The 16497-nt window shown below is 45.9% G+C and overlaps 1 protein-coding gene across 5 annotated transcripts in view; it reads left to right on the forward strand.

Annotated features, from left to right (window-relative positions):
* The first annotated feature begins 608 nt into the window (after positions 1-608).
* The window catches only part of MACF1 (microtubule actin crosslinking factor 1), a 362565-nt gene continuing 346676 nt past the window's right edge, over positions 609-16497 (forward strand). For all 5 annotated transcript variants that reach the window (XM_087728267.1, XM_087728270.1, XM_087728280.1 and 2 more), the window contains exon 1: positions 609-843. In XM_087728267.1, the coding sequence (XP_087584393.1) occupies positions 624-843 (220 nt within the window). In that variant the 5' untranslated portion in view covers positions 609-623. The remainder of the gene's footprint in view (positions 844-16497) is intronic.

Consider the following 16497-nt stretch of genomic DNA (forward strand, 5'->3'; position numbering starts at 1 on the left):
AACTCCAGCCCTCTCCCTTGAACTCTTATCTAGCACCAATTTAGTCCTGGCTGTTAGATGACCACATCCTTTTGTATGAGCTTGAGCAATAAATCTTCTGAGCTGGATCATGTGTGATCCTGATTCTTCATGCCTGACACCCAGGAGTTGTGGTCTTTTCTGCCCAGCTCCTGTCCAGTGGAAGACCCTTCCCATCAGTTCAGGAGGGCCCTTCATTTGGGCCAGAATACTAAGCAAGCTTTGTTGTCTATTGATTGGTTGGTTGGTTGTTTTATCATAGAGTGTGAAGATGGCATGTTCTTGGACCTTGGCTCTTTGTGAATTTTATTTATTTATTTTACTAAATTGCATTGTGTTGTCTTGTGGTTCTTAATCTTCTGTCCATTGACTAGAGCCACTTTTGTGAGATTCGCACCTATATAAATCATATAAACAGATAAACAAATGGTTGCTTTAGATAGCTCCCACCCACCCACAGCATTGCAAAGGATGTAGCAGCTGCTTGGGTGGCAAAGAGTATTTGTCTTTCTCCTTTCAGCCTTCTGACTATTCTGTCTCTTCATAGGTTGGTGGTTTCCAAGGTTCAGTAGCATCTCTGGGTCTGCTGGGGTTTTCCTGAGGCCATGTCTTCCTCTGACGAAGAGACCCTCAGCGAGAGGTCCTACCGGAGTGAGCCTTCCTGCAAGAGTGAACGGTCCTACCGCAGTGAGCGGTCTGGCAGTCTTTCTCCTTGCCCACCAGGGGATACTTTGCCCTGGAACTTGCCTCTTCATGAGCAGAAGAAGCGGAAGAGTCAAGACTCTGTTCTGGATCCAGCAGAGAGAGCTGTGGTCAGAGTAGCAGGTAAGAAAAATTGTTCTCTCCCCAAATTTAAGCAGGTGATTTCAGAAGATGAGAGATCTACAGGCAGTAGGGTTCTTCTGGATGGTTTCTCCAGTCCTTCAAATTTGGCTGCATCATCCTTTCTGGAGTGAGTCCCACAAATCCTCAGAACAGAAGTTCAGAAACTGGATGCCTTTTCTGGAAGGTTGTTTGAATGTCAGTGGAGTCTTAAGGATGTCCAAGAAGGGAAAGCATGAGCAGGGGGAGAAAACGACTTTCAACCAAGGGCCTGAGAGACACAGAGTTTAAAGTTTAATAACATTTATATGCCGCCCAATCCCGTAGGACTCTGGGCGGCTAACAATACAAATAAATTTAAAAAAAAGAGAGAAGGAAAGAAAAGATAGATTTAAAAAACACACCATGCACTCCGTTCTAAGTGGGGCTGGACTGTATTTTGGGGTCAACAGCCCCAGGCCTGCTGGAACAGCCAGGTTTTAGTGGCTTTACGGAAGGCCGAGAGAGTGGGAAGGGTCCGGATCTCTGCGGGAAGATCATTCCACAGGGCCGGGGCAGCTACAGAGAAAGACCTCCCCTGAGTAGTCGCCAACCGGCATTGCCCGGTCGATGGTACCTGAAGGAGGCCCAATCTGTGAGATCTTATAGGTCGTTGGGAGGTATGTGGCAGGAGGCAATCCCGTAGGTATCCAGGTCCCAAGCCATGTAGGGCTTTAAAGGTAACGACCAGCACCTTGAATCGCGTTTGGAGACCGATGGGAAGCCAGTGCAGCTCGCGGAGGATAGGTGTGACATGGGTGTATCTAGGTACACCCGATATCACTCGCGCGGCCACATTCTGGACCAATTGTAGTCTCCGAACATTCTTCAGGGGCAGCCCCAAGTAAAGCGCATTATAGTAATCACAGGATGCCCTAGATGTCCTCCCGGGGTGGTGGTGGATTGGTTTAATTACCTTTGGTTCTACTCACAATAAGATTGCTCTGCCTATCACAAAAATGTCATTTTGCCACCCAATATGGTGGGCTTTGGATACTTAAAGAATCCTTTAAGTGAGGAACTGCAAATGCGTCTCTCTCTCTCTCTCCATTGGCAATTTCTGGAAGCCGAGATGTCAGTTGGGTCATGACATTGTCCCAAGTGAGATACAAACAATGTGTTAGACACATCATGTGATGCAAAAGATGTACAGTTTATGGTTTGGGTCATTTGTATGATGTACTGATGTTCAATGATGTACTGGTTTTCTTTCTTCTTATAAGATGGATGCAACAACCTGCTTATCTTATCTAAAAATAAGGGAAGGCATTTCTTGGTGTCAGTACTTTGGATTTTACATATGTGCAGATTTCCTTGATGGATCATCTCCTTCATTCCTTTACTGCTGCTGAGGAATTGTTTTCTTTCCAGTTTTGCAAGGTGGCTGCTTGGTGGTGTGTGTGTGTGTGTGTGTGTGTGTGTGTGTGTGTGTGTGTGTGTGTGTGTGTGTCAAAAAGCTCAGAGGGTGGCCATGACTGCACGAATGGAACTCTATCAATTCTTATTGTGCTTTGGAAGGGATGCAGGTACAAAGTGTAATCACGGTGGCTGTGATTTGGTAGGTTTAATACCCTTGCATACTTCAGTCTAGGCTCTGTAATCTTTTCTAGGACAAATCTATGCTGTATAGATCTATATCCAATGACCATTGTGAATATAAACTCCCTTGAGGAATTAATTGATTGAGTTTTGATTGATTGATAGACAGCAGCTTAATTCATGAATGAAATGTAGTTGCTATGACCTTGAGAAGGTTTTGTAAACTACCAGTTCGTTGCATGAGGTTCCAACACCCAATCGTGAAAAGTAAAGGAGAAGTAAATGAAAAAGCCCAGCAAGCCAACCAAAATTAAGATAAGCCAAGATCAGGAATCTGACCCCGCCCCCAAAAGGTAAGTATGAAATGTTTTCTTTTTGAAGTCCAGCTCCGCATTTTGGGCATAGACCAATCTTTGGTCCCCAGAGTTTGTTTGATGAAGAGAAGATCTGTGTATCCAGATGCTCCGCATGGTTGGGCTTGGATAGTTTTTGGATGGTGCATCTTAAGAGAATCCCAGGACTGGACTGGAGGCTTGATAGGGAAGCTGAAAAAATGCTTTGAAAGCTTGCAACAAAGTCACACATGTAGCGTTATTGATTCCTAACTGCTGTCAATAAAGCTACATGTGTGAGTTCATGAAGTTGATCAGTACAGTAAATCTTCTGTGCTTTATAGTGTTTGCATGAGGCATGTTTCATTTAGTAAATATGAAATAAACATGGTTCCTGGAGATGGCAGCTTAGTTCCATCCCACCTGTATCTAACATATTCTCGAATGCACCCTTGGAAAAATTCCATGAAGGTACAACCTCAACGCTATGGCCATCCATAGAGAGGGGGGAAGTGATTGCTTTCTCAGGAGGCTGCCCTGGCTCTTGGCTGATTTTAGGGCTGAGTTCCAAAGAATAGGATGGTCTTTAGAGCAGGGCATCAGATTTGGAAAGCCCACCCTGTACCATGTGAACCTGACCAGCGTTTGTTGCCCAGAAGCTGCTCTGTGTGTCAGCCTATTCCAAAAAACTGGTCTCCAAGACCAAGAATGGAGGCTTCTCAGTGGTTTCTCCCTGGATCTGGACTCCTGACAAAGGACGTTTCATTTTCTTCACCATTCCTTTGAATATCCTGCTATAAAACATGGTCCTTTTTCAATAGCTCTTAGAGCATAAAATATTCCCTTTTAGAATAGGTTTCCTTTGTTTTCATTGTCAATCTAAATTATTTTTATAGTTCTGTATTAAAATCTTATTTCTCTGCTGTTTTGAAATTTTATCGAAACTTTATTGAATATATTGCTGCTATTAAATTGTTTTTATATGTTGAGATATGATTTTGAGGTGCCTTGTTGAGCAAGGACTATTTTGGCCTCCACCAATCACAAAGGGTGCACAGGTGATGTCATTGGAGGGGAGCCCTGGGGTATTTTCTTTTCTTTTTTCCTTCTCTTAAATATTTGAGGGTTGTTTTGTTTTACTGCTTGTTTGTTAAAAGGCTGCAAATCCACCATACTTTGGTTGGTTGGCATAAAGAAGGTTGGAAATTGGATTAAAAAGTGAAATTGACTTAAAATAATTTGAGAAAATGAGCAAAAATACTGCCTTCTTTCTCTCCAAATATCTATCACCTCTACCTATCTACCTACCCATCTCATTCTCAGCCCTAAGTTCCCCTGTTCCATATTATATATGACAGAAGAAAAAACAATCTCTCCCCTGGCTCAGCTGATAAAGGGAGGAGAGCCTGTGGCTTAGAGGTTAATACAACTGCCTAATATGTAAAAACAGACCAAGTTTGAATCCCAGCAAGGGTATGGTCTAGCTCAGTGATGTCTAACCTTTATTGGATCGCGTGCTAAAAGCGGGGGGGGGAGCGTGCAGGGGGGCATGCATGGGCATGCCCACACCCATAATGCTATGTGCGCAAACCCAGCGTGCACACACACAAACTTTTTTCACCCTCCCCAGGCTCCAGAGGCTTTCTAGTAGCCTGGGGAGGGCCAAAACAGCCCTCCCGTGAAAAATAGCCCTATGGGCAACCTGGAGGTTTGGAACGGTGACTTCCGGTTTGGCCGTAGAGCCCTTTTTCGCCCTTTGGAGCCTTCAGGGAAACCTCCTGAAGGCTCCTGAAGCCTCCAGAGGGCAAAAAAACAGCCTCAAAAGAAGGCCGAAGTCAGCTGGCCACTGTGCTGGAACTGACAAGGCAACGCCTCCCGTGCCCTAACAAATGGCTCTGCGTACCACCTGTGGCACGCATGCCATAGGTTCGCCATCATGGGTCTAGCTGATGAGGGCTAAATAGCTTGAAATAGATCTATACTAATCTCCCTTCATTTATTTATCAGCAAAAATGTAACACAAAATGGTTTGTCTTGTAAGCGTCTGCCTGGAAGGCTCCTGGAGTGGGGCTGAGAGGTGAAAGGAAGCAGTATGCTCCCTCCCATATTTGGGCATACCAGGTGCTTTAACAGAACACACACACACACTCCATGGGATTCTCAGGCAGCTCTGAAGCCCTGCTTGATTCTGCCATCTGGGAGGAGGAGGCGGGGGAGGAAGCCGGACTAGTGTGGGGCCTGTGCCATCGTTGCCCTCTTGCCAAGCCCTTCTGTTTCCTTTCTGATTTGGTGGGTAGATTTGAGCCAGGGCAGGGTCACTGACAGATCAGAAAAGCAGTGACTGTGAAAGTTTTGGTGTTATCTTGCAGTGGTCTCTAGGCTGGAATACTGTAATGTGCTCTACATGGGGCTGCCCTTGAAGAGCATCCGAAGACTTCAGCTAGTCCAGAATGCGGCCGCGCGAGTGATCGTGGGCACACCACGGTTCGGCCACATAACACCGATCCTCCGTGAGCTGCACTGGCTACCTGTTGATCTCCGGGTGCACTTCAAGGTCCTACTCACCACCTATAAAGCGCTCCATGGTAGTGGATCTGGCTATTTGAGAGACCGCCTTCTGCCAATTACCTCCCTGCGTCCCATCAGATCGCATAGAGTTGGCCTCCTCCGTATTCCATCTGCCAGTCAGTGCCGACTGGCGACTACTCGGAGGAGAGCCTTCTCTGTTGCGGCTCCGACACTATGGAACAATCTCCCCGTGGAGATTCGTACCCTCACCACCGTCCAGGCCTTCCGCACAGCCCTCAAGAACTGGCTAGCCCGTCAGGCCTGGGGATAATCTTATTTTCGCCCCTCCCGAATGCTGAGTGAATGTTGAGTTTTATTGTCTAATTTACTTTGTGCACATTTCTTTTTGGTATTGTCCTACACTCCCCTTCCTTTTTTGATTGTAAGCCGCCCTGAGTCCCCTCAGGGAAAAGGGCGGCCTATAAATAAATAAATCTGAAAAAAAAAATCTGGTCTGAAAAGCTTAAAATACTGTATACACATGTGTGTGTTTGTGTGTACTTTTTTTCATGTAAAAACCACTGAAATCTAAAAGGCAGGAAAGCTGGCTGGATACTGAGGGATTGTTATGGGGAAAACCAGAGGGGGAAGGAGGACAGTATCACAGCTGCCTTGAGTTATTTATAACAATAATAAAGGTGGGATAATTTTTTTAAAAACAATCTTGTTTATGCAAAGATGTTATGAGCTATTTGGCTTCCTGTAGCCAATTATGATTCCTTTTATTTTGGAAGCCAAGAGATGCCACCAAGAGCATTGCAGGCCCCCAATATTGGCAATGACACCCTCCACCATATGTTCTATGGGTTGTACAGGACTGATTACCTCCTCATACTAAAAGGGGCCGTGGGCTAAGATTCTTGCCAGCTTTCTGCCTAAAGAGATTTATTTTTCTGTTTGCTGTCCATTGTCTAAGTGGCCAGGAGTTGAATTCCACGGATGAGCCTATCCTGCCAGTGATTGCTTGGTATTCAGAGCTCAACTTTCTCTGCTTTGGTCAAACCATTTACTCAACAGTTTATTGGATACATTTGGAGTTTTTAAAAAGTATATGAAACTTTCTTTCAGAGTCTTTTGTTACCAGACAGGCACATTTTTATTTATCTCTAAAGCATTATCTGGGGCAAAAGGTTTTAGTCTGCTGTAACTTTAGAATGCTCCTACTTTGGACAGATGGTGTGAAGACTCAGCTCTCTAAGGAAAGCTGGGAAAAGTGGAAGGAGAGATAAGAAGTGATGACCATCAGGAAGGCAGATAGATTCAATTAAAGTGGCAATGGGGACACCATTGGAAGGTCTGAAGGACTGGTTGGGGACAGATCATCCTGGAGAAAATCTACCTTCTACATGTATTTGGATGCTACAAGTCAGCAGTGATTTGATGGTACATAATCAATCAACAATTTGAGCATCAAATAACTAGCACAGTCCTCCAGCAAGGGAAGCATTTTTGAACAGATCCACCCGAACCGATGTGATAAGGAACAGGATGCTCTTTTGCCAGGCGCTTGCAACTCCCAGCATCTGGAGCATCTGGTCTTCTTTGATGGCTTTTCTCTCACTCTCCAGGGTTTAGTCTGAGAAGAAGTTTTAGCTGTTAACATCCTCTTCCAAGAAGCACTTTTGGGTCCTTGGCCTCCGGTCAAGCGTTTCTCTTTGAAAATTTGCTACATTTCATCTCACCCGAATTGACTTGTGCTACGAGGGGAGTCCCCTCTAAACTGAATGGTTTAGTCACAGTCACCACTTTAATAAAAGGGAGCGATGAAGTTTGGGGAAGGCAGTTTAAAGTAAAATAGCACAGAGGCAAGAGAATCAAAGAGGATCAAAGGAGGAGAACTAAATTTTTCTATTTAAGATGGGAAAGGGTGAGAAGAAGAATTTGAGATGAGAACAATCAGAGAGCAAGGAGCCCCTATAATGTTTCTCAATCTAAAAAGAAGAAGCTGTAAAAGATATTGTACGAATTTGACCATCCTTTAATCAGAAGTGCCCACACCATCCAGATGTGTCCATCCAAGAGCAGCCACTGAGCAGAGCTTCCAGTCCACCTGGGTCCTTGTTGTGTGACCTGAATGCAAACGGGCTTCCACATTTGGCTGGGACAGGAAATGCCAACCCTGAGGTGGAGCAGAATCCATGCCTATTGAGACGCCATCCTATTCATTTCCTGGGACGTCTCCTGGGCCAGCTTAAAAGTGCCTGTTGTAAAACATTCTGAGTCAAGGAAGAAAGCACAAACATGGGAGTCTGAAAAGTGGAGCCTCTTCCAAGCCGTAAATTTCCCCTCCAGCCCAGTGCCAGGGCCAGACAGGAGAAGCAAAAAATTGGCATGAACACGGCATTTGTCTCCTTCTTTCTCCCGAACCTTCCATTTTCCTGGAACGACCCTCCCCGCTTTCTTTCTCAGCTGACTCCATCTCTGTCCCAGATTAGTGCCTCAACTTTTCTTCTTCTGATTTATTCCATGGTCTGAAATGACTGGCTTGCAATTCCCCCTCCCCTTGCAAGCAATCTTTGTGCTGCCTTGTGGCTCTAGCACTCTGCATCACCCAGCAGGGGGAGGGGCTTGGGGGCTTGGGCACAAAGACTCCATCAGTTGATCCTGGTGCATTGGCGCACATTGTTGCTGCGTCCTTGGCTGGGCCCTTGTTTGCTGCAGGAGAGCACTTTTACCAAGCTTTATCAGTGTCCTTGGTGGGGTTTCAGTAAGGCAGCTTTACTCATGGCATTAAGCTGTAATATATGGCCATGTTTTGTTAAAACAATAGCAATAGCAATAGCAATAGCAGTAGACTTATATACCGCTTCATAGGCCTTTCAGGCCTCTCTAAGCGGTTTACAGAGAGTCAGCATATTGCCCCCAACAATCTGGGTCCTCATTTTACCCACCTCGGAAGGATGGAAGGCTGAGTCAACCCTGAGCCGGTGAGATTTGAACCGCTGACCTGCTGATCTAGCAGTAGCCTGCAGTGCTGCTTTTAACCACTGCGCCACCTTGGCAAAGGACCCTCCCTCCCCCAGTCTGGCTGAACAATTTTCTTGCAGCTTTAAAGTAATAACATGGCAATTTTGTTTTCCAAATCATTATTTGGAATTTCCAAGTTCACACAGACTGACATCTGGAATGCAACATGCAGACAACACAATAGTTGGAGAAAAGTTTAGAGTTTAAAGAAAGAGTTTAAATGTGGCAATACCAAATGACACAAGAACTGGAAAATATGGTAAAATGTCATATTGAAATACAGAGATTGTGGGCAAAAGGTTTTCCCATGATATTTGGACAATAATTAGCCTTTGGGATGACACTTGACCTGACCAGCATTGCTGAATATTCTTCAGAAGAGGCTCTCTATAATAGCCATAATAATTATGGTAGGCTTTTGAGATAATATGGCCAGAGGTGTATTTATGAACGTTTCTGGAAAATGTTAAGTATTGGGTTAAGGGGTGAAATGGGAGTGTCTTATTTTATTTATTTATTAGGTTTTTATTCTGTTTTTATTACTTTATAAGTAACTCAATGGGGCAAACATACCTAACACACCTTCCTCCTCCCATTTTCCTTACCAAAACAACCCTGTGAGGTGGGTTGGGCTGAGAGAGAGGGACTAACCCAAAGTCACCCATTTGGTTTTCAGGGCTAAGCCAGACCTAGAACTCACAGTCTCCTGGTTTCCAGATCAGTCCTTTTATCAGTAGATTATGCAGTCTGTCTTGTCTTTTGTCTGTCTCACTCCTTCTTCCCATTGTTCCCTCCCATCCTCCCCCTGAAGAGGCTGTGGAATTCTGCCCCACAGACCCCGGGCTCAACTGTGCAGAGAGGCAGAGAAAGAGTCTGGGCACCATCAAGCAGCCTTTTAGCCCAATGTCGCAATGAATGAGAGCAACAGATCGGCCTCTTCTGCATTTCCTAGGACTGGATTCCTATGGAGTCCCTCTCCATGGCAGCCTGTCAGTCAGTGGAGGGGGTGGCATAACCATAATATAACAACTGACTCCCCCCATAGTCACGATCTTTGCTTTTCAACACTCCCCCGCATCTCCTCCCCAGGAGAGATTTCCATAAAGGAAAGTGTGGGTGGGGGCGGACTCCAGGATGGATAATTCCTGAAGCATTTCTGCCGAGATCATGGCTCAAACTGCCATGTCTCTGAAAGGGATTGATTGATTGATTGTGTGTCATCAAATCACAGTCGATTCTTAGTAAGCTGATCGATAGGTTTTCTCCATGCTTTGGAAGGTAAAAAGTATCAATACACCAAGATTTGGACTGCTCCAGTCACCCTTCTCAGGGTGGTGAGACTACCACTCCCATCAGCAGTGCTGGAAGCCCATGGAAATGGTAGCAGTCTGGGGAAGACTAGAGTAGATCCAAAAGGGTTAAAGAAGAGGACTGATCCTTGTAAAATGAGTGAGATCCGTTTTGCCAGATTGGAGAAAGAAGTTATTCCACCAAGTAAAGAGCTTTGGAGCAAAGTGAAGTTGACATCCGTCCCTGGCAATTTAATCTCGTTCTTCTGATCCTTGAAAGGGGCAACGCTTTTCCAGGCTTTCTGTGTTTCCTATGCCTGGCACAGTCCATGCATTTCTTCATGGATCCATTAGCAAATCTGAACAGTGGAAGCTCTCAGGTTGTGCAGTGATGCAGGTTTGAAAGGGAGAACCTGACCGAAAGTTTCTCTGGGTGAAGAAGCCATGACACCAGGGAATGCATTCCCACATGGGTCCCAGAAGGAGACATCACTACTTTAACCACTTTGCAGCCATGAGCTTGGGCTTCGAGGAAACGCTGACAGTCTCCCCTGCCCCAGAAAGACCCCCTTTCAAGGAGAATCAGGCCCCTGCCCCAGGAACTTTCAGTTGCCTGGGCTAGTGGGAAGAGGTGTGAAGGAAGGGCCTAACATTGGGTACTAGTAGTCCTCAAATTACAACATGACCGAGCCCTGCAATTATGATCAATCGTAAGTCATGACTGTCATAAAACAATCACCATGTAACTGGACCCAATTTCGTGACTTATTTTACAGTGGCCATAAAGGGAACATTGCGATCGTTAAGCAAATGCCACTGTTGTTAAGAAACCCATTGTTCCTTATGGGATCTGGTTTACTGGAATCTGGTTTTGGCAAATAAATTGCGAGCAGCTGACTGCGGGGCATTGCAAGCATCTGCAAATGGGTTGGTTGCTGAGTGTCCAAAATAGATTCTCCTCGGGAACCTGAGCAAATTGCAACCTGTTTGTGGGCCCAATGAGTGGGGGAAGCCACAACCCGGCTCAGAGGATGGACGGAGGCTTCCTATAGCTCTCTTCCAGCAAAACCTGTCTAATGATGTGTAGAAATTAGCGATTTCTCACACGGCCCAGATGGGCCAATTGTTTATTCAAGCAAAACAGACATAATAATGTCAGATAAAGGCCACCTCTGTACAAACTGGCTGGGTTTGTATAACACACTAGTCAAAAACGTGATTGGTGGTTTGCTGTGGGAATGCAGCCAGGCTGTTCCCATGTCTCCAATGACCTCGCCACCTCCTTTCTGGTCACTTAATGCACCCCCATATGCTGTAGCATGTCAGGGATGATGTCACTGCAATCAAATTCTGGGGTGGGGGAATTCTCCATCTCCCACCCATTTCTGCTTGTTTAGAAAATAGCCACAAGGATGGGGTGCTTAGAGAAGCCCCACTTTCACAACTGGGTGGAACAGCCATTGTCAGCAGTACCCATCATACAGCAGAGAAGGGGAGAGCCACTTTATGTAACCCTGGGTCTGCTCAGAGCTACACCTGGCTCCTGTGAAATTGGTTGGCTGAATAAATTAATCTGTTTTTGGAATTCCAATGACAACCGTGAACACTCCCAAGTGAATTAAATAGGCAGTGGAAACACTGCATCGTGCTGGTTAGTTTATGGTTCAATGTGTTGTTGTGGGAACTTGGAATTTGGCTTAGATAAAATACAGTTAATTAGCCATACAATCACCATCTCACTTCAAACAACGCACTCAACTGTGGTTTGCTTAATCATATTTTATTGAATTAACCACAGTTGGCTAGGTTGTATGACATGTTGAAAAAATCATAATTAAGAAACCTCCATAACTATGCTCAGCTGAATCCAAGTAAGTATCATCCCTAGCATAGTCCTCAACTTGCATTCATTTAGTGACCCAAGTTATAACGACACGGAAAAAAGTGACTTATGACCAGTTTTCACACTTACTACCGTTGCAGCATCTGTGGGGGTCACATGACCAAAATCCAACTACTTGGCAACTGATTCATGTTTATGACCGTTGCAGTGTCCTGGGGTCATGGGATCCCCTTTTGCGACCATCTGACAAGCAAAGTCCTTGGGAAAGCCACTGTTCATTGTTCTCTGGACAACTAGGCTATTCAACAGCTGCAGAGATTCATAGCACTGTTAAAACTGTGGCAAGAAAAGTTGTGGGCAAAACCCACTTAACAATTGTCTCACTTAGCAAGAGAAACTTTGGGCTCAATTGTGGTCATAAGTCAAGGACTACCTGTATAGAGTTTTAAGAATGGGAGAAATTAATTTTATTCATTTTATCGGGTGTTGCTGTGCATTTCATTGCATTTCTTTTTTCCTGGGTTGAATTGGGGCCATTGTGTTCTTGTGCCATGTTGCCTCTTTCCGACCCATTTCGTGTGAGCCGCTTGCCCAGCATGGCCACTTTAGCTGCAAGGTCAACATTGCCAACAACTTTCATCATCAACCTCATGGAGTCTTTTGGGGTACACAGGATTAAAAGGGAAGTTTGCCTGTCAAAATGTGCCACAATGCTTAATGGTAACAATGGTCATTTATTAGTATTGAGGCCAAGTTAAGATGGAAATACCTGGAAACTGCAACTCAATCGGTCTTGTTAGCTGTCCGAGGCTTAGCTTGGCTGATGGTGTGAGAGTGAAAGCATGGGAAATGAGGGCCTAGTTTTGAGTCGGCAGCTGGAATGTGTGGAACGGATTGTTCCAAAATAAAGGAAACCCTGTTGAGTTTTCTGGGAAGTGATAATCTGTGGTAAGAACTACTTTTGAAAATAAAATGTGCTTATTTAGCTTTGGGAAACAGAAGTAATGAAAGTGGTGCTCTTTTGTATTCTGTGGGCCTGTTACTGCATTCACATTGTGTAAATGTAAGGTTTAATTGTGGTTTATTGAATAAACCACAATTGCTAGAGTCTCATAGTATGCTCAGCCATAAACAATAATTTATAAACACAGTGGGTATTCATGCAATATGCTGAATATTAAATCAAGCCAATTATATTTCAATGAACCACAGAAGTAAACCATGAGTTTGACTGATTCAGTGCTCTCAGGTTGATATCAACTCTATGGATGGCCTTCAGGATAAACCAGCCTCTGCCTGGCCTTTCAGCAGCAAAATTTATTTACATAGAATAAATTTATTGTGTTATTATATGTTATTATCCCCCCAACCCAATCTGGATTCAAAATTCTGGCATCCACCCAGTCATGTGACTGTATTTGGGGTGTTTGGCAACTGACCCACATTTAAGGTTATATATAGAATTTTATTTATTTATTTATTATTTGGCGTATGGCAAATACATGGACTTATAGTAGTTCAAATGTTACTGTCCAGTCCACCAGCCATTCAAGGACAGGGTGGCCTCTGTTGAAAAAAATCAGACTTTGGGCCTGTGTAAACTCTTGGTGGACATTCAGACACAATGTGATGGATGTTTTGTCGAGGAGCACCACAGTCACACTGAGAGGTAGAGACAAGACCCCAGAAACATTGAGTCCTGGCAGACACCATGCTGCATACGGATCCTGTTCAGAGTTGACCAATGCTGGCGAAGAAGGTCAAAACCTGGGACCTTCTGTGTAGAGTCATCTACGTAACTACCTGTATCTGTACAGCAGTGGAGGGTTTCAAAAATGTTCACTGCCAGTTCAGTGGGCGTGGCTAGGTGGGCATGGCATGTGACTGAGTGGGTGTGGCCACCTTGATGTCACTCACGCCCAATCAGTCACACAACCCCCCACCAAGCCATGCCCACAGGAAAAGGTAGGAAAAAAATTGAAATTTCTACCTATCTACCCTGCCCTCCCTTCGCCAATCATCCCCCTTTCCCCTTCTTTAGCAGCCCCACCCCGCCTCATCCCCTGTCCCACCTGCCATCCCCAAATTGCACCCCACTGCGAGACGCACATCTTGCCAGAGTCTGGCAGCTCTGTCGCATCTCTCAGCTGTTGTGTGCAGGGAAAAACCTTGCACAATAAAGAAAAACTTCTCATGAGTGTGAGGCAATTAACAACTTTTTGCACTCATGGGAAGTTTTTCTTTACTGTGCAAGGTATTTCCCTGCACACAACAGCTGAAAGATGCTTGCAGTGGGGCACAATTTGGGGGTGGCAGGTGAGGCATGTGTAAAGGTATTTGTAATTTTTTATGGAATTTTAAAATGTGAGCATAAATGTTTTTCCAATAATTAGAAGATCTGGCAAAAGAGGGCAGCTACAGTATGAGGATGTAAAGCTTATTGCTCATTTCAATAGTATTCTTCCCTCCCGCCTACCCCGCATGACTTGGAACATAGGAGGAAACTATGTCCTATTGGAGCTGCCTCTGATAGGCCATGGTGGATTTTTTTTCTTGAAAAACAAGGATCAGATGTGATCTCTTCTGTTGCTTCAGTTAGGGCAGCAAGGAAAGTAGAGCTGGGCTTAGGGCACTAGTAGAACAATGGTTTGTACTCCTTAAAGCAGCTGTGTCTTCACCCAGAATTACGCAACATGCCCTGAAGTGCCTTTTGGAAGCATAGGCAGATCCAGAGAGGCTGTACAGCCTTGTCAGAAAATGGTTTGAAGAGCATATTGACTGCCCTGGGGAGGTGGCATTTGGAAGGAATCAGCTTATCTGGGAGCAACTGAATTGGCCAGTTCTGTTAAATATTAGGTGACACTTTTGAGAACTGGTAGCAGAAAATTTGAGTTGTTCGGAGAACTGGTAAATACCATCTCTGTGGCCCTGCTCCCATCTGTTCTCTGCTTCCCGAGTCCCAGCTGATCAGAAGGGAATGGGGATTTCGCATTATCCTTCCCCCACCACGCCCACCAAGCCACGGCCACAGAACTGGCAGCAAACAAATTTGGATCCCACCACTGCACCATAGCAATTCAATCTGTGAGGAAGAGAGCTTGCTTGGCCGCTATCTCTTTTTTTTAAAAAAACATATTTTTATTTCCATTTTCATAACATACAATCACATGTATACTATACATAGCCAGTATCATATAGCATTAAATAATGATTACATCAGTTCCTCTTATCATCAACGCCCCCCAAAAAGTTAACACCCATTATTAGCTCTTCTACTCTCCATACACCTCTTTCTTCTACCTCTCTCCTACTTCCTATCTTCCCTCCATCATCCTTTCCTTTCCCTCGGTACGGGAGTGGGCCAGAACATTACGGTCATAACGGGGAGAGGCAGGTACGACGGGAACTTCAGGGCTAGCCATTACCGGGGAAGGAGGGTCCGCTACGTCACAGTGATCCCTCCTTCCGGCCCTGTTAGTTGCACTCCAGGGACAGATGGCGAGAGTGGTCAGGGCCCTGGTCTCAGGCTGTTGTTGCTAAATGCCAGGTCTGTGGTTCACAAGGTTCCCCTCGTCCGGGACCTAATATTAGACGAGGGGGCAGACCTGGCATGTATTACTGAAATCTGGCTGGGCCCGGAGGGAGGAGTCCCCGTCACTGAAATGTGCCCAGAAGGATTTCAGGTTCTCCATCAGCCGCGACCCCAGAGAAGGGGTGGGGGAGTGGCCGTCATCATCCGAGGGTCATTAGTTCCTTGTAGGATCCCTGCTCCGGAGCTTGTTGGGTGTGAGTCCTTGTTGGTGAAGTTGGACCTTGCGGGTCAAGTGGGCTTGTTGTTAACGTACCTTCATCCAAACAGCGTTGCAACAGCCCTCCCCTCGCTCCTCGAGTCAGTAGCTGAGCTGGCGGTCGAGTTCCCCAGGCTTATGGTGCTGGGGGATTTCAACCTGCCTTCGCTCAGTGAACACTCTGATGGGGCGCAGGAGTTCATGGCCTCCATGACAGCCATGGACTTGACCCAAGTAATCCGGGCTTTGACTCACTCAGCAGGTCACACACTTGATCTCGTATTTCTCTCGGAGCAGTGGAGACATGATCTAGATTTGAGGGGTATTAAGATCTTGCCCTTGTCATGGTCTGATCACTTCCTACTGAGGCTTGACTTTCGGAAACCAATCCCCCACTGTAGGGAGGAGGAACCGATTAGATGGTTCCGCCCCAGGCGCCTGATGGACCTTATGGGATTTCAGATGGCGCTTGGGGAAATACCTGACGCTCTCGTCCACAGTCCTGTGGAGTCCTTAGTTGCTGCTTGGAATACAGCAGCGGCGGGGGCTCTAAACCGGATTGCGCCGTTGCGGCTTCTCCAAGGTAGCGGATCCAGGAGGGCTCCTTGGTTTACCGAGGAACTCTGGGAGATGAAGCACCAAAAGAGACGCCTAGAGCGCCACTGGAGGGCCAGTAACTCTGAGTCAGACTGAGCACTGATGAGAGTCTATATCAGAGCCTATCTCGTGGCAATACGGGCGGCGAAATGTGCACATTTTGCCACTCTTATTGCATCCGCTGAATCGCGCCCAGCCGCCTTGTTTAGAATAACCCGCTCCCTCTTGAAAGGAAGGGACGTGGATGACCCTTTACAAGGTAGAGCTGAGGAATTTGTTCAGTTTCTAACGGATAAAGTCACTCGGATTCGGACAGATCTGGACTCCAATTGCACGGTACCAGCCGAGGTACTGGGGGAAGGTCTTGAGCGGAGTTTATGGAGTGAGTTTCAACTTGTCGCTCCTGAGGAAGTGGACAAGGCCATCGGAGCGGTGAGTGCCTCCACTTGTATACTGGACCCATGCCCCTCCTGGCTGGTCTTGGCCAGCAGGGAGGTGACACGTGGCTGGATCCAGACGATAGTTAACACCTCTCTCCGGGAGGGATCCTTTCCGCTCCTCCTAAAGGATGCGGTGGTGAGACCCCTCCTGAAGAAACCTTCTCTGGATCCAGCCATTTTGAGTAACTATCGTCCAGTCTCCAACCTCCCCTTTGTAGGGAAGGTTGTTGAGAAAGTGGTGGCCTTTCAACTCCA

This window comes from Thamnophis sirtalis, unplaced genomic scaffold, assembly GCF_051295495.1.
Source record: "Thamnophis sirtalis isolate CommonGarterSnake01/CBP01778 unplaced genomic scaffold, rThaSir2_p1.2 scaffold_13, whole genome shotgun sequence".
In the NCBI taxonomy this organism is placed as follows: Eukaryota; Metazoa; Chordata; class Lepidosauria; order Squamata; family Natricidae; genus Thamnophis; species Thamnophis sirtalis.